General features: G+C 45.6%; 1 protein-coding gene across 2 annotated transcripts in view; it reads right to left on the bottom strand.

The window, feature by feature from the left end:
• Positions 1-10,554: 10,554 nt before the first annotated feature.
• LOC139374390 (tripartite motif containing 9) overlaps positions 10,555-19,085 on the bottom strand; it is a 92,620-nt gene continuing 84,089 nt past the window's right edge. For both annotated transcript variants that reach the window (XM_071115437.1, XM_071115438.1), the window contains 3 exons: positions 15,160-15,463; positions 12,801-12,963; positions 10,555-10,850 (listed from right to left, as the gene is read on the bottom strand). In XM_071115437.1, coding sequence (XP_070971538.1) covers positions 10,773-10,850; positions 12,801-12,963; positions 15,160-15,463 — 545 coding nt within the window. In that variant the 3' untranslated portion in view covers positions 10,555-10,772. The remainder of the gene's footprint in view (positions 10,851-12,800; positions 12,964-15,159; positions 15,464-19,085) is intronic.

Raw genomic sequence — 19,085 nt, 5'->3', positions numbered from 1 at the left:
TAATTACCATCTTTGTCTTTACTTGGCCTACATCCTAGGATAATTACCATCTTTGTCTTTACTTGGCCTACATCCTAGGATAATTACCATCTTTGTCTTTATTTGGCCTACATCCTAGGATAATTACCATCTTTGTCTTTACTTGGCCTACATCCTAGGATAATTACCATCTTTGTCTTTACTTTGTCTTTACTATCCTAGATGAACCCCCCCCCCCCCCTCCCCACTCTGTCTCTCTCTCTGACCCACTCTCTTTCTCTCTCTCTCTCCATAGGTCTGTGAGGATATTTTGGGCAGAGTGCACCTGCGGTAAGGACCAAAGTGAATTCTGTAATGACTCAACAAAAGAGGCAGACATAAAAACAGAGTTGGCAGTGGTATTAATGAAGATTTAACTCAGTCAAGCAGCAAGACCAGGCAGCCCATGTTACCCCTCTATAGGTCTGGAGTTGCATTGTGCTACCCCCTTTATAGCCTAACCCTAGGTCTACTGCTCCGGTAGTCATGGTTACACTAGGTCTACTGCTCCGGTAGTCATGGTTACACTAGGTCTACTGCTCCAGTAGTCATGGTTACACTAGGTCTACTGCTCCGGTAGTCATGGTTACACTAGGTCTACTGCTCCGGTAGTCATGGTTACACTAGGGCTACTGCTCCAGTAGTCATTGTTACACTGGGTCTACTGCTCCGGTAGTCATGGTTACACTAGGCCTACTGCTCCGGTAGTCATGGTTACACTAGGGATACTGCTCCGGTAGTCATGGTTACACTAGGTCTACTGCTCCAGTAGTCATGGTTACACTATACCTACTGCTCCAGTTGTCATGGTTACACAAGGCCTACTGCTCCAGTTGTCATGGTTACACTAGGGTTACTGCTCCAGTAGTCATGGTTACACCAGGTCTACTGCTCCGGTAGTCATGGTTACCCCAGGTCTTCTGCTCCGGTAGTCATGGTTACACTAGGTCTACTGCTCCGGTAGTCATGGTTACACTAGGTCTACTGCTCCGGTAGTAATGGTTACACTTGGTCTACTGCTCCTGTAGTCATAGTTACACTAGGCCAACTGTTCCAGTAGTCATGGTTATACTAGGCCTACTGCTCCGGTAGTCATGGTTACACTAGGCCTACTGCTCCTGTAGTCATGGTTACACTAGGCCAACTGTTCCTGTAGTCATGGTTACACCAGGCCTACTGCTCCAGTAGTCATGATTACACTTGGCCTACTGCTCCTGTAGTTATAGTTACACCAGGCCAACTGTTCCTGTAGTCATGGTTACACTAGGCCTACTGCACCGGTAGTCATGGTTACACTTGGTCTACTGCTCCTGTAGTCATAGTTACACTAGGCCAACTGTTCCAGTAGTCCTGGTTAAATGTTGGCCTTCCTCTCAGTCAACGCCCAAAATAAAAAGCAGTTGGAAGATGGATGATGACTGTATCTAAATCACCCTGCGATACAGTAGGCTTTGTATGATTCCTAAATCACCCTGCGATACAGTAGGCTTTGTATGATTCCTAAATCACCCTGCGATACAGTAGGCTTTGTATGATTCCTAAATCACCCTGCGATACAGTAGGCTTTGTATGATTCCTAAATCACCCTGCGATACAGTAGGCTTTGTATGATTCCTAAATCACCCTGCAATACAGTAGGCTTTGTATGATTCCTAAATCACCCTGCAATACAGTAGGCTTTGTATGATTCCTAAATCACCCTGCAATACAGTAGGCTTTGTATGATTCCTAAATCACCCTGCAATACAGTAGGCTTTGTATGATTCCTAAATCACCCTGCGATACAGTAGGCTTTGTATGATTCCTAAATCACCCTGCAATACAGTAGGCTTTGTATGATTCCTAAATCACCCTGCGATACAGTAGGCTTTGTATGATTCCTAAATCACCCTGCGATACAGTAGGCTTTGTATGATTCCTAAATCACCCTGCGATACAGTAGGCTTTGTATGATTCCTAAATCACCCTGCGATACAGTAGGCTTTGTATGATTCCTAAATCACCCTGCAATACAGTAGGCTTTGTATGATTCCTAAATCACCCTGCGATACAGTAGGCTTTGTATGATTCCTAAATCACCCTGCAATACAGTAGGCTTTGTATGATTCCTAAATCACCCTGCGATATAGTAGGCTTTGTATGATTCCTAAATCACCCTGCAATACAGTAGGCTTTGTATGATTCCTAAATCACCCTGCAATACAGTAGGCTTTGTATGATTCCTAAATCACCCTGCGATACAGTAGGCTTTGTATGATTCCTAAATCACCCTGCAATACAGTAGGCTTTGTATGATTCCTAAATCACCCTGCGATATAGTAGGCTTTGTATGATTCCTAAATCACCCTGCAATACAGTAGGCTTTGTATGATTCCTAAATCACCCTGCGATACAGTAGGCTTTGTATGATTCCTAAATCACCCTGCGATACAGTAGGCTTTGTATGATTCCTAAATCACCCTGCAATACAGTAGGCTTTGTATGATTCCTAAATCACCCTGCGATATAGTAGGCTTTGTATGATTCCTAAATCACCCTGCAATACAGTAGGCTTTGTATGATTCCTAAATCACCCTGCGATACAGTAGGCTTTGTATGATTCCTAAATCACCCTGCAATACAGTAGGCTTTGTATGATTCCTAAATCACCCTGCGATACAGTAGGCTTTGTATGATTCCTAAATCACCCTGCGATACAGTAGGCTTTGTATGATTCCTAAATCACCCTGCGATACAGTAGGCTTTGTATGATTCCTAAATCACCCTGCAATACAGTAGGCTTTGTATGATTCCTAAATCACCCTGCGATATAGTAGGCTTTGTATGATTCCTAAATCACCCTGCAATACAGTAGGCTTTGTATGATTCCTAAATCACCCTGCGATACAGTAGGCTTTGTATGATTCCTAAATCACCCTGCAATACAGTAGGCTTCGAATGATTCCTAAATCACCCTGCAATACAGTAGGCTTTGTATGATTCCTAATGACATCCAATACATGGATATGCTTACAAAGAGGATGCCTCAAGACATCAATGCAGCATCCTCTTACCATGGCCCTGGAATTCTCTTGGAAATACTGTAGTTAGCCCCACTGGGATTTTAAAGGGCTCAATATGACAGCCCAGAGAGCTGTACACTAAGTCAGGGCGAATGACAAGTGTCACTAATCTCACTGTATGTATGTCTCAAGTGGTACCCTATTCCCTATAAAGTGCACTACTTTAGACCAGATCCCAATCAAAAGTAGTGCACTAAACAGGGAGCCATTTGGGAAGCAGCAGCCGTGTGCTGAGGTAAAGACTATAATCGGTTTATCAAGTGTTTCTAGGTATAAAAAGGTACAACTATGAAGCTCAAAACAAGGGAGAGCACCTTTAAATCCTGTCTTTGTTTTCTGTAGCCCCATCAACCACTAGCGCTAGCCTGGGTACCAGTTTCCTTTGTGTTCTTCGCCATTACTTGTCAAGCCAAACTTGTTGACAAAGAGTGGAATGATAGCACAAACAGACTGGTACCCAGGCTATATCTCTATTTACTGTACAGTTTGAGAGCAGCAGCACACATCAGACCACTTTACAGCTTTTAATGACACGAAACAGCACCTCATGGGATATATTCCCTTTCATTATTAAATTCAGAATTAAAGTTACAAAAATAAGGAACAACAGTGATGTAAACGTGGAAAATCCCCAACGAAAATGCTCTCTGTCTGAACGTAACTAATAACATCAATAACTAACGACGTGAATAACTAATGCATCTATATCCATCTCCTCAACATAAGAACATTTTCATGAATGACAGTACAAAAACTATTCAGGACTCATAAGTGGCACCCTATTCCTTACCTAGTGCACTACTTTTCACCATAGACCCCCTTTAGTTAAAAAAGTAGTGTACTATAAAGGAAATATCGTTCCATTCAGGAATCATCATATGATTCATAGGGTTCCATTCAGGAATCATCCTATGATTCATAGGGTTCCATTCGGGAATCATCATATGATTCATAGGGTTCCATTCAGGAATCATCCTATGATTCATAGGGTTCCATTCGGGAATCATCATATGATTCATAGGGTTCCATTCAGGAATCATCCTATGATTCATAGGGTTCCATTTAGGAAGCATCCTATGATTCATAGGGTTCCATTCAGGAATCATCCTTTGATTCATAGGGTTCCATTCAGGAATCATCCTATGATTCAACCACCTACAGTAAGAGTATTAGTATGCTGTGTCGTCGTGCCACCTTATTCACAATAACCTGTAATGTAGGAGGGGGAAAACATCCAAACATTTTCATTGTTGTTGGTCACCAACATCATCATCACCCCAATGACCCCCCCCCCCCATACTACCGGTCCTACTGATAGCAAAATAAAACTGTTTAAAAACAATAATACTACTAAATCTGGTGTAATTATAGAGCCTCTTGCCAGCTGCCAGTGGATAGATCCCAAAGGGTACCCTATTCTCTACACAGCCCTCTACTTAGAACCAGAACCCTATAGGCCCTATGTAGGCAATAGGGTACCCTATTCTCTACACAGCCCTCTACTTAGAACCAGAACCCTATAGGCCCTATGTAGGCAATAGGGTACCCTATTCTCTACACAGCCCTCTACTTAGAACCAGAACCCTATAGGCCCTATGTAGGCAATAGGGTACCATTTTAGCACGTAGCCTATTCTCTATATTCTCTATATTCAGCGCGTAGAAACATCATTGACAGCTGGAGAAACAGACGGTGAGACGTCTGAAATGACATCCTATTCATTATATACTGTAGTTCATTATATAAGAAATGAGGTCCCATTTGGGACGCCCAATAGGGTCAATAAATAACCCATTTGGGACGCCCAATAGGGTCAATAAATAACCCATTTGGGACGCCCAATAGGGTCAATAAATAACCCATTTGGGACGCCCAATAGGGTCAATAAGTAACCCATTTGGGACGCCCGATAGGGTCAATAAATAACCCATTTGGGACGCCCAATAGGGTCAATAAGTAACCCATTTGGGACGCCCAATAGGGTCAATAAATAACCCATTTGGGACGCCCGATAGGGTCAATAAATAAACACCTGCTTACTTCCAGTAGTAGAATAGAATAAGTCGACTCTCTCGTTAGAATGGTTACAAACTATGGATGAGGTTGAGGTTCACACAAGCAAAGCCACTGGTAGCGTCTCATTTACAGAATACAATAGCAATTACGGTCCATGTCTGAGTCACAAATGACAACCTATTCTCTACGTAGTGCACTACTTTTCACCAGAGCCCTATGGGTCAGTTTGAGAACAGCACACATCTATGAGAAAGAATTGCCCTTTTGGGATGCAGCCCATTGCTTTCTGTCAGGGATCAGTGCATCGGTCAACGTCAGCCTTCTACAGGTAGATCTGAGTACTGGTCTCTTCAGTCCTCTGCTGCTGTCCCTGGCTGTCATAAAAGGGTAACTCACCAACGTGCGTTTCTTTAGTCTCTTGTCGGTGCTGTGTGTATGTTTGGTGGGACAGGAATGCTTCAGGGATTCTAAATGAAATGATGGTGTGGAGAAGTGGTACCATGTTTACTGTTGCGGGAGGTGTGTGTGTGTGTGGGGGGGGGGGGTGGGGGGGGTGTATAGCAGTAGTATAGCAGTGGAACATCACCATGGCAACATTTAGAGACCACAGAGTTATTACTATGACTCGCAGATACAACACAGGGTTGTTATGGTGGATACAACACAGGGTTGTTATGGTGGATACAACACAGGGTTGTTATGGTGAATACAACACAGGGTGGTTATGGTGGATACAACACAGGGTGGTTATGGTGGATACAACACAGGGTGGTTATGGTGGATACAACACAGGGTTGTTATGGTGGATACAACACAGGGTTGTTATGGTGGATACAACACAGGGTTGTTATGGTGGATACAACACAGGGTTGTTATGGTGGATACAACACAGGGTTGTTATGGTGGATACAACACAGGGTTGTTATGGTGAATACAACACAGGGTTGTTATGGTGGATACAACACAGGGTTGTTATGGTGGATACAACACAGGGTTGTTATGGTGGATACAACACAGGGTTGTTATGGTGGATACAACACAGGGTTGTTATGGTGGATATGGTGGATACAACACAGGGTTGTTATGGTTGTTATGGTGGATACAACACAGGGTTGTTATGGTTGTTATGGTGGATACAACACAGGGTTGTTATGGTGGATATGGTGGATACAACACAGGGTTGTTATGGTGGATACAACACAGGGTTGTTATGGTTGTTATGGTGGATACAACACAGGGTTGTTATGGTGGATATGGTGGATACAACACAGGGTTGTTATGGTGGATACAACACAGGGTTGTTATGGTGGATACAACACAGGGTTGTTATGGTGGATACAACACAGGGTTGTTATGGTGGATACAACACAGGGTTGTTATGGTGGATACAACACAGGGTTGTTATGGTGGATAAAACACAGGGTTGTTATGGTGGATACAACACAGAGTTGTTATGGTGGATACAACACAGAGTTGTTATGGTGGATACAACACAGGGTTGTTATGGTGGATACAACACAGGGTTGTTATGGTGGTTATGGTGGATACAACACAGGGTTGTTATGGTGGATACAACACAGGGTTGTTATGGTGGATACAACACAGGGTTATTATGGTGGTTATGGTGGATACAACACAGGGTTGTTATGGTGGATACAACACAGGGTTGTTATGGTGGATACAACACAGGGTGGTTATGGTGGATACAACACAGAGTTGTTATGGTGGATACAACACAGGGTGGTTATGGTGGATACAACACAGAGTTGTTATGGTGGATACAACACAGGGTTGTTATGGTGGATACAACACAGGGTTGTTATGGTGGATACAACACAGGGTTGTTATGGTGGATATGGTGGATACAACACAGGGTTGTTATGGTGGATACAACACAGGGTTGTTATGGTGGATACAACACAGGGTTGTTATGGTGGATACAACACAGGGTTGTTATGGTGGATACAACACAGGGTTGTTGTGGTGGATAAAACACAGGGTTGTTATGGTGGATACAACACAGGGTTGTATGGTGGATACAACACAGGGTTGTTATGGTGGATACAACACAGGGTTGTTATGGTGGATACAACACAGGGTTGTATGGTGGATACAACACAGGGTTATTATGGTGGTTATGGTGGATACAACACAGGGTTGTTATGGTGGATACAACACAGGGTGGTTATGGTGGATACAACACAGGGTTGTTATGGTGGATACAACACAGGGTTGTTATGGTGGATACAACACAGGGTTGTTATGGTGGATACAACACAGGGTTGTTATGGTGGATACAACACAAGGTTGTTATGGTGGATACAACACAGGGTTGTTATGGTGGATACAACACAGGGTTGTTATGGTGGATAAAACACAGGGTTGTTATGGTGGATACAACACAGGGTTGTATGGTGGATACAACACAGGGTTGTTATGGTGGATACAACACAGGGTTATTATGGTGGTTATGGTGGATACAACACAGGGTTGTTATGGTGGATACAACACAGGGTGGTTATGGTGGATACAACACAGGGTTGTTATGGTGGATACAACACAGGGTTGTTATGGTGGATACAACACAGGGTTATTATGGTGGTTATGGTGGATACAACACAGGGTTGTTATGGTGGATACAACACAGGGTGGTTATGGTGGATACAACACAGGGTTGTTATGGTGGATACAACACAGGGTTGTTATCGTGGATACAACACAGGGTTGTTATGGTGGATACAACACAGAGTTGTTATGGTGGATACAACACAGGGTTGTTATGGTGGATACAACACAGGGTTGTTATGGTGGATAAAACACAGGGTTGTTATGGTGGATACAACACAGGGTTGTATGGTGGATACAACACAGGGTTGTTATGGTGGATACAACACAGGGTTGTTATGGTGGATACAACACAGGGTTGTATGGTGGATACAACACAGGGTTGTTATGGTGGATACAACACAGGGTTGTTATGGTGGATACAACACAGGGTGGTTATGGTGGATACAACACAGAGTTGTTATGGTGGATACAACACAGGGTTGTTATGGTGGATACAACACAGGGTTGTTATGGTGGATACAACACAGGGTTGTTATGGTGGATACAACACAGGGTTGTTATGGTGGATACAACACAGGGTTGTTATGGTGGATACAACACAGGGTTGTTATGGTGGATACAACACAGGTTTGTTATGGTGGATACAACACAGGGTTGTTATGGTGGATACAACACAGGGTTGTTATGGTGGATACAATACAGGGTGGTTATGGTGGATACAACACAGGGTTGTATGGTGGATAAAACACAGGGTTGTTATGGTGGATACAACACAGGGTTGTATGGTGGATACAACACAGGGTTGTTATGGTGGATACAATACAGGGTGGTTATGGTGGATACAACACAGGGCTGTTATGGTGGATATGGTGGATACAACACAGGGTTGTTATGGTGGATACAACACAGGGTTGTTATGGTGGATACAACACAGGGTTGTTATGGTGGATACAACACAGGGTTGTTATGGTGGATAAAACACAGGGTTGTTATGGTGGATACAACACAGGGTTGTATGGTGGATACAACACAGGGTGGTTATGGTGGATACAACACAGGGTTGTTATGGTGGATACAACACAGAGTTGTTATGGTGGATACAACACAGGGTGGTTATGGTGGATACAACACAGGGTTGTTATGGTGGATACAACACAGAGTTGTTATGGTGGATACAACACAGGGTGGTTATGGTGGATACAACACAGGGTTGTTATGGTGGATACAACACAGGGTTGTTATGGTGGATACAACACAGGGTGGTTATGGGGTTAATTCCATTTAAAATCCAGTTAATTCAGAAAGTATTCAGAAATTTCAATTCCAACTCTCTTCAATTAGGAAAATTTGGAATTGAATTTGGGTTTATTTTCTGAATGAACTGGAATTGATATGAAATGAACCCAAACCCTAATTGTCCCTGTAAGTCTATGATAACATTGTTGTCCTCTACAGAGTTCTAGAACCAGAACTAACAGGGCAGGGTTCTGGAGTCTGGTGATGAGTAGTAGTCTTCTTTGATTGGTTAGATGGATGAAGCTGGTTCACTTTAACCCAATCATAATAATTTACATGTTAAGACAAGCTCAGAGTTCCATTTCCAGGTAAGAGTTCCAGGTGTCCATGGTTATGGAGCAGGATGTTTGTACATGTATGGCGGAGTATCCATGGTTACAGAGCATGGTTATGGAGCAGTCTGTATGTACATGTATGGCTGAGTATCCACGGTTACGGAGCAGCCTACATGTACATGTATGGCTGAATATCCATGGTTACGGAGCAGTATGTATGTATGTACATGTATGGCTGAGTATCCATGGTTACGGAGCAGTATATACATGTATGGCTGAGTATTCATGGTTACGGAGCAGTATGTATGTATGTACACGTATGGCCGAGTGTCCATGGTTACGGAGCAGTATATACATGTATGGGCTCAGTATTGAGAGTCGTGTACTGTACAGTCAAGGCTACGGGTCTGGACCGTCTGGTGATCTGTCAGGAGCGTTGTCAGTCGACGTCACTCCAACCCAACACTAGTCCCGCGATCGACAGGCAAAGGGTCTAAAGAGGAAAGGGAAAGGAGGGTGTGGTGTTGTGTACACGGCTGTGAGTTAAATGAACCCTCCTGGGTACATCTAAAAATCCCACCTTATTCCTATGTAATGCAATACTTTTGGCACAAGTCTGGACAAAAATAGTGCCAAATATAGGGAATAGGGTGCAATTTGGGACATAACCCTAGAGAGCCCAGAAATTGAGCAGCCTGGTGCCTTTCTGAGTACCAAATGGCTCCCTATTCCTTATAAATAGGGAATAGGGGTCTATGGTGCCCTGGTCTAATGTAGTGCACTATATAGGGAATAGAGTTCTATAGGGCCCTGGTCTAATGTAGTGCACTATGTAGGGAATAGGGTTCTATAGGGCTCTGGTCTAATGTAGTGCACTATATAGGGAATAGGGTTCTATAGGGCCCTGACTGTACAGTACACGACTCTCAATACTGAGCCCATACATGTATATACTGCTCCGTAACCATGGACACTCGGCCATACGTGTACATACATACTGCTCCGTAACCATGAATACTCAGCCATACATGTATATACTGCTCCGTAACCATGGATACTCAGCCATACATGTACATACATACATACTGCTCCGTAACCATGGATATTCAGCCATACATGTACATGTAGGCTGCTCCGTAACCGTGGATACTCAGCCATACATGTACATACAGACTGGCCCTGGTCTAATGTAGTGCACTATGTAGGGAATAGGGTTCTATAGGGCTCTGGTCTAATGTAGTGCACTATATAGGGAATAGGGTTCTATAGGGCCCTGGTCTAATGTAGTGCACTATATAGGGAATAGGGTTCTATAGGGCCCTGGTCTAATGTAGTGCACTATATAGGGAATAGGGTTCTATAGGGCCCTGGTCTAATGTAGTGCACTATGTAGGGAATAGGGTTCTATAGGATCCTGGTTAAAAGTAGAGCAATATGCATAGGGAATAGGGTTCTATAGGGTCCTGGTCTAATGTAGTGCACTATATAGGGAATAGGGTGCCATTGTCTTGCTTCATTGCAGTGCTGAGTCAACTCCTTAACACACTGAGCCAGACAGGTCTGCTTCCCCTGGAGTGTAGAAGTCAGGAATGGGCAGGCCGGTGTGCAGGGTCACCTACAGAACACAGGACAAACATCGCCATCATCATCATCATCCTCCTCCTCTTCCTCCTCCTCATCATCACCCTCATCCTCCTCTTCCTCATCATCATCACCATCCTCCTCCTCTTCCTCATCATCACCATCCTCCTCCTCATCGTCATCACTATCATCCTCCTCCTTTTCCTCCTCTTCATCATCATCATCATCATCATCACCCTCCTCCTCCTCCTCATCATATCCTTTCATCAAAAAAATAGTATATTTCCCCAAGTAGATAGAACGAGCTGAAGAAAACATGTCATTTAAAGTATTGACCACCAGGTGGAACTGTTGAACTGAATGAGAAACTAGACAGCTATCAACGTTACTGCTGCTGGTGTCAGCAAACACATCATTACTGTATTGACCACCAGGTAGAGCTGTTGAGCTGAATGAGAAACGAGACAGCTATCAACGTTACTGCTGCTGGTGTCAGCAAACACATCATTACTGTATTGACCACCAGGTGGAGCTGTTGAGCTGAATGAGAAACGAAACAGCTATCAACGTTACTGCTGCTGGTGTCAGCAAACACATCATTGCTGTCACCAATACAGATAAATATAGATGAGGACGCTGTCTGTCTACAGGCAGGTATAATTTCATACATATTCATAGACTCTATTGTGTAGCTTCTTCAGACTTTTCTCTGCTCCGGAGACGCTACGCAGTAATGGTTTCTACGTTGGGGCTACCTGGTTGGAGTAATGGTTTCTACGTTGGGGCTACCTGGTTGGAGTAATGGTTTCCACGTTGGGGCTACCTGGTTGGAGTAATGGTTTCCACGTTGGGGCTACCTGGTTGGAGTAATGGTTTCTACGTTGGGGCTACCTGGTTGGAGTAATGGTTTCTACGTTGGGGCTACCTGGTTGGAGTAATGGTTTCTACGTTGGGGCTACCTGGTTGGAGTAATGGTTTCTACGTTGGGGCTACCTGGTTGGAGTAATGGTTTCTACGTTGGGGCTACCTGGTTGGAGTAATGGTTTCTACATTGGGGCTACCTGGTTGGAGTAATGGTTTCCACGTTGGGGCTACCTGGTTGGAGTAATGTTTTCTACTTTGGGGCTACCTGGTTGGAGTAATGGTTTCTACGTTGGGGCTACCTGGTTGGAGTAATGGTTTCTACGTTGGGGCTACCTGGTTGGAGTAATGGTTTCTACGTTGGGGCTACCTGGTTGGAGTAATGGTTTCCACGTTGGGGCTACCTGGTTGGAGTAATGGTTTCTACGTTGGGGCTACTTGGTTGGAGTAATGGTTTCTACGTTGGGGCTACCTGGTTGGAGTAATGGTTTCCACGTTGGGGCTACCTGGTTGGAGTAATGGTTTCTATGTTGGGGCTACTTGGTTGGAGTAATGGTTTCTACGTTGGGGCTACCTGGTTGGAGTAATGGTTTCTACGTTGGGGCTACCTGGTTGGAGTAATGGTTTCTACGTTGGGGCTACTTGGTTGGAGTAATGGTTTCTACGTTGGGGCTACCTGGTTGGAGTAATGGTTTCCACGTTGGGGCTACCTGGTTGGAGTAATGGTTTCTACGTTGGGGCTACCTGGTTGGAGTAATGGTTTCTACGTTGGGGCTACCTGGTTGGAGTAATGGTTTCTACGTTGGGGCTACCTGGTTGGAGTAATGGTTTCTACGTTGGGGCTACCTGGTTGGAGTAATGGTTTCTACGTTGGGGCTACCTGGTTGGAGTAATGGTTTCTACGTTGGGGCTACCTGGCTGGTAAAACATTGTTTCCACGTTGGGGCTACCAGGTTGGTATTAACAGTATTTCTATGTTGTGGTGACATTGTTGTGGTGACATTGTTGTGGTGACATTGTTGTGGTGACATTACCTCAACATTAGTACACTGTTTCTACGTTGGGGCTATACCATTGTTTCTATATTGGGGACTGTAACGTTTCTACGTTGTTTCTAGGTTACCTGTACGTTGCGGTTGAGGCTGACAGCAGGGTAGTAAATCCCCTCGATGCCTTCGAAGGCCACAGGACCCTGCTGTTCGTCGTTGATGAGGAAGATGAGCACCCCTCTGGTGAAGTCTAACAACACTCCTACTGTAGCCTCTTCACTGACGCCCCCGTCCGTCCTGAAGAGACACACAAACACAGGGGTAAGGTCCAACACACACACTATGCACTGAGCAACAATACACACAAACCACAGGTGGTTGGTGGCACCTTAATTGGGGAGGACGGGTTCGTGGTAATAACTGGAGCGGAATCTGTGGAATTTTATGTTTTTTTTAAAAAACATTTTATTTCTCCTTTATTTAACCAGGTAGGCCAGTTGAGAACAAGTTCTCATTTACAACTGCGACCTGGCCAAGAATAAAGCAAAGCAGTTCGACACAAACAACAACACAGAGTTACACATGGAGTAAAACAAACGTACAGTCAATAACACAATAGAAAAAGTTTATATACAGCGTGTACAAATGAAGTAAGGAGGTAAGGCAATAAGTAGGCCAATAGTGGCGAAGTAATTACAATATAGCAAATGAACACCGGAGCGATAGATGAGCAGATGATGATGTGCAAGTCGAGATACTGGTGAGCAAAAGAGCAGAAAAGTAAATAAAAACAAATAAGGCGATGAGGTAGATTGGACGGGCTGTTTACAGATGGACTATGAACAACTGCAGTGATCTATCTGTGAGCTGCTCTGACAGCTGATGCTTAAAGTTAGTGAGGGAGATAGATATAAGTCTCCAACCCTCAGCGATTCTTTTGCAATTCGTTCCAGTCATTGGAACGGGATCAATTCCATCAAACACGTGGTTTCCATGGTTTCCATGGTTTCCAGGTGTTTGATACCATTCCGTTCGCTCCGTTCCCGCCCATCATTATGAGCCGTCCTCCCCTCAACAGCCTCCTCTGGTGCACACATAAACTTAAACATAAAATACTACTACTACTGTATGTTGTACAGATCCGTCAACACGTTTCATCTACTATCATATTTTATATTTCACACGCTAAAGTATGTCGAAGCAAGACACTGATTCACTGATTGACATGTAAAACACATCGTAGCTCCCCATTGAGAGACACAGAGAGCCAGTGGCTAAGTTATCCCTCCATTTCTATTACCTGTTAATGTGTGTGTACCAGGTGACATACCTGTTGGTGTGTGAGTTGTTGTGTGTGTGTACCAGGTGACATACCTGTTGGTGTGTGAGTTGTTGTGTGTGTGTACCAGGTGACATACCTGTTAGTGTGTGTGTGTACCAGGTGACATACCTGTTAGTGTGTGTGTGTACCAGGTGACATACGTGTTAGTGTGTGTGTGTACCAGGTGACATACCTGTTAGTGTGTGGGTTGTGTGTGTGTGTACCAGGTGACATACCTGTTAGTGTGTGTGTATACCAGGTGACATACCTGTTAGTGTGTGAGTTGTGTGTGTGTGTGTACCAGATGACATACCTGTTAGTGTGTGTGTGTACCAGATGACATACCTGTTAGTGTGTGAGTTGTGTGTGTGTGTGTGTGTGTGTGTGTGTGTGTACCAGGTGACATACCTGTTAGTTTGTGAGTTGTGTGTGTGTGTGTGTGTGTACCAGGTGACATACCTGTTAGTGTGAGCTGTGTGCGTGTGTACCAGGTGACATACCTGTTAGTGTGTGTGTGTACCAGGTGACCTACCTGTTGGTGTGTGAGTTGTGTGTGTGTGTACCAGGTGACCTACCTGTTGGTGTGTGAGTTGTGTGCGTGTGTACCAGGTGACATACCCGTTAGTGTGTGTGTGTACCAGGTGACATACCTGTTAGTGTGAGCTGTGTGCGTGTGTACCAGGTGACATACCTGTTAGTGTGTGTGTGTGTACCAGGTGACCTACCTGTTAGTGTGTGAGTTGTGTGTGTGTGTACCAGGTGACCTACCTGTTGGTGTGTGAGTTGTGTGTGTGTGTACCAGGTGACCTACCTGTTAGTGTGTGAGTTGTGTGTGTGTGTACCAGGTGACCTACCTGTTGGTGTGTGAGTTATTGTGCATGAACCAGGTGACATACCTGTTAGTGTGAGCTGTGTGCGTGTGTACCAGGTGACATACCTGTTAGTGTGTGTGTGTGTACCAGGTGACATACCTGTTAGTGTGTGTGTGTGTGTACCAGGTGACCTACCTGTTGGTGTGTGTGTGTGTGTACCAGGTGACCTACCTGTTGGTGTGTGAGTTGTGTGTGTGTGTACCAGGTGACCTACCTGTTGGTGTGTGAGTTGTGTGTGTGTGTACCAGGTGACATACCTGTTAGTGTGTGAGTTGTGTGTGTGTGTACCAGGTGACCTACCTGTTGGTGTGTGAGTTGTTGTGCATGAACCAGGAGCGGTTGTTGTCCACGTACATGGCCCAGGCCTTGTCGTCTTTCCCCAGCATCACGTCCTTCAGCACGTCGCCGCGGGCAACCCCGAACGCAGGGTCCGGGTGGTTGTCATAGCGATCCACCGTGATCTCCCAGTAGTGCACACCGCGGGAGAAGCCGGAATTACCCATGACCACCCTGTCGTCGTAGCTGTTGCATGTCACCGTCAGGTTGTCGTTGGAGAGGATGATGTCAGGGTGGGCCGACGCGGGGTCAAAGGTGAACCAGGCAACTGTAGAATGTACGCACGCGCACACACACGCACGCACACACACACACACACACACACACACACACACACACACACACACACACACACACACACACACACACACACACACACACACACACACACACACACACACACACACACACACACACACACACACAGGTTCTTCCATCATCAGGTATGGTCAGTGTGATCAGAGTGAAGACATGTAACAGAGGACAAGAGGCTAGCTAGGTGGTGGTCTAGTCTGAGGTAAGTGACTCTATGTTACTGGTGACTGTGATGTAGCCAGAGAGGTATACTACAAAGTAGGATCAATGAGCTAGCCAGCTGATAAACATCCAGAAATAACTGTTTATTTTCTGGTTCATTAAGAAGGCTGATCACATACAGTAGAATATGTTTGTTGAAGTCAATTAGTGCACGACCATTTCAAGGTTATCTTTCTAAAAAAAAAACTAAAACCTTTCAGAATATTCAAACAAGTTAACTGGCTAAGTCCTTGATCGTGTTTAGTAGTTATAGTCTTCTGAATCTGGCACGACAACAGTTGGCCAAACAGCAAAATGAGATCTGGGATCAGGCAACAGTAGTATGACGTATCATCAATGACCAACATGAAGACAAACATTTAATACTTGAGTGTTACCAGAATATATGACTTCTATCCTGACTGATACTCTATAGCAGAGCTTCCCAAACTCAGTCCTGGGCCCCATCTGGGTACACGTTTTGCCCCAGTAATACACAGCTGATTCAAAGTATCAGAGCTTGATGATGAGTTGGTTCCTGGAGAGTTGGTTCCTGGAGAACCCCCTTCCAATAGGTTTTCACTCCAACCCTGTTCCTGGGGAACCCCCCTCCCCTAGGTTTTCACTCCAACCCTGTTCCTGGAGAACCCTCCTCCCCTAGGTTTTCACTCCAACCCTGTTCCTGGAGAACCCCCCTCCAATAGGTTTTCACTCCAACCCTGTTCCTGGAGAACCCCCCTCCCCTAGGTTTTCACTCCAACCCTGTTCCTGGAGAACCCCCCTCCAATAGGTTTTCACTCCAACCTTGTTCCTGGAGAACCCCCCTCCAATAGGTTTTCACTCCAACCCTGTTCCTGGAGAACCCCCCTCCCCTAGGTTTTCACTCCAACCCTGTTCCTGGAGAACCCCCCTCCAATAGGTTTTCACTCCAACCCTGTTCCTGGAGAACCCCCCTCCAATAGGTTTTCACTCCAACCCTGTTCCTGGAGAACCCCCCTCCAATAGGTTTTCACTCCAACCCTGTTCCTGGAGAACCCTCCTCCCCTAGGTTTTCACTCCAACCCTGTTCCTGGGGAACAAACCCCCCTCCAATAGGTTTTCACTCCAACCCTGTTCCTGGGGATCAAACCCTCCAATAGGTTTTCACTCCAACCCTGTTCCTGGAGAACCCTCCTCCCCTAGGTTTTCACTCCAACCCTGTTCCTGGAGAACCCCCCCCCTCCAATAGGTTTTCACTCCAACCCTGTTCCTGGGGAACAAACCCTCCCCTAGGTTTTCACTCCAACCCTGTTCCTGGAGAACCCCCCTCCAATAGATTTTCACTCCAAACCTGTTCCTGGGGAACAAAACCTCCAATAGGTTTTCACTCCAACCCTGTTCCTGGAGAACCCTCCTCCCCTAGGTTTTCACTCCAACCCTGTTCCTGGTGAACCCCCCGCTCCAATAGGTGGGGGGGAGAACCCCCCTCCAATAGATTTTCACTCCAAACCTGTTCCTGGGGAACAAAACCTCCAATAGGTTTTCACTCCAACCCTGTTCCTGGAGAACCCTCCTCCCCTAGGTTTTCACTCCAACCCTGTTCCTGGTGAACCCCCCGCTCCAATAGGTTTTCACTCCAACCCTGTTCCTGGGGAACAAACCCTCCCCTAGGTTTTCACTCCAACCCTGTTCCTGGGGAACAAACCCTCCCCTAGGTTTTCACTCCAACCCTGTTCCTGGAGAGCTTCAGGAACAGCGTTGAAGAGACCTGCCGTAGTTGATAGTATACAGAGCTGGGTTCAAATCACATAACTCTGACACATACTGTCAAATACACTGTTATGACACACACTTTACAAATACAATACTACATTAGACACTCAAGGAGAGGGCAGATGCTATCTCTGTGGGTACTCCGTGTAATGGGATTTGATACAGTTACCATGGCAATTGGAACATTAACGTCAGTTCCCATAGGAATATCACTTGAGTAAAAAAAAATATGTTGATTGGAGGTTCACAGTGGAACCTGAAATAACTGAAGCCCCAATTGGACAGCAAACAGCCCACCCCTTGGTTATCAAGTCAATGATTGGTTGCTGTGATGACATTTGCAATGATCAGGTTAGGAGTGGAGCTGAGTGGAGTACATTCAGCAATGAGAGGGTTAAAGGGTGTGTGACCCATCCATACCTGTGGCTAGAGTTTGCATATCACATGGGGATTGTCCAGCTGCAATGTGAAATGCATAGAGAGAGGGAGAAGAAGGGGGATGGGAGAGAGAGAAAGAAAGAGAAATAGAGAGAGAAAGAGTGTGAGAAAAAGGGGGGTGGGAGAGAGAGAGAGAAATAGAGAGAGAGAGAGAGTGTGAGAGAAAGGGGGGAGGGAGAGAGGGAGAGAAATAGAGAGAGAAAGAGAAAGAGAGAGAGGTGGGAAGTGGCAAAGTGTGTAGGAGGTGTGGGTGGAGGTTGGAGGAGAGAAAGTGGTGAGAGGGAGAGAGAGAGAGAGAGGGGTATAGAGAGGTAGAGAGAGGAAGGGAGAGAGGTAGAGAGAGAGAGAGAGAGAGAGAGAGAGAGAGGGGTAGAGAGAGAGAGAGAGGGAGGGAGGGAGGGAGAGGGAGAGAGAGAGGGAGGGAGAGGGAGAGAGAGAGGGAGGGAGGGAGAGAGAGAGAGGGGGATGGAGGGAGGGAGAGAGGGAGAGAGAGAGAGAGGGGTAGAGAGAGGTAGAGAGGGAGGGAGAGAGAGAGGGAGAGCGAGAGGGAGGGAGAGAGAGAGAGGGAGAGAGGGGGAGGTAGAGAGAGAGAGAGAGAGAGAGAGAGAGAGGGAGAGAGGGGGAGGTAGAGAGAGAGAGAGAGAGAGAGAGAGAGAGAGAGAGGGAGGGAGAGAGAGAGAGGGAGTGAGAGAGAGGGAGAGAGGGAGTGAGAGAGAGGGAGGGAGAGAGAGAGAGAGGGTGGAAGAGAAGAAGTAAGGAGAGAGAAGGGTAAAAGCCGTGTTGAGTCGATCAGGGAAGCTGGTTCTTTTCAGTGGCCAGTTTAATATCACAAAAGAAGATCTAAGCATATTCCACCCATTCTAGGGATTATTTTCCAAACCAACCACAAGACTGTCACGTCTGCTCCCGCTCTTCCCTCCCCCTGGCGCTTGAGGGTAGCCTAGTGGTTAGAGCGTTGGACTAGTAACCGAAAGGTTGCAAGTTTAAATCCCCGAGCTGACAAGGTACAAATCTGTTGTTCTGCCCCTGAACAAGGCAGTTAACCCACTGTTCCTAGGCCGTCATTGTAAATAAGAATTTGTTCTCAACTGACTCGCCTGGTTAAATGAAGGTTAAATACATTTTTAAAAAGGGGCGCCAGATTACCCTGCATCACGCCATCCATCACCCACACCTGCCTTCAC

Source organism: Oncorhynchus clarkii, chromosome 19, assembly GCF_045791955.1.
Source record: "Oncorhynchus clarkii lewisi isolate Uvic-CL-2024 chromosome 19, UVic_Ocla_1.0, whole genome shotgun sequence".
In the NCBI taxonomy this organism is placed as follows: domain Eukaryota; kingdom Metazoa; phylum Chordata; class Actinopteri; order Salmoniformes; family Salmonidae; genus Oncorhynchus; species Oncorhynchus clarkii.
Note: the sequence above shows the minus strand (reverse complement) of the source record. Positions and strands in the feature narration are given on the sequence as shown.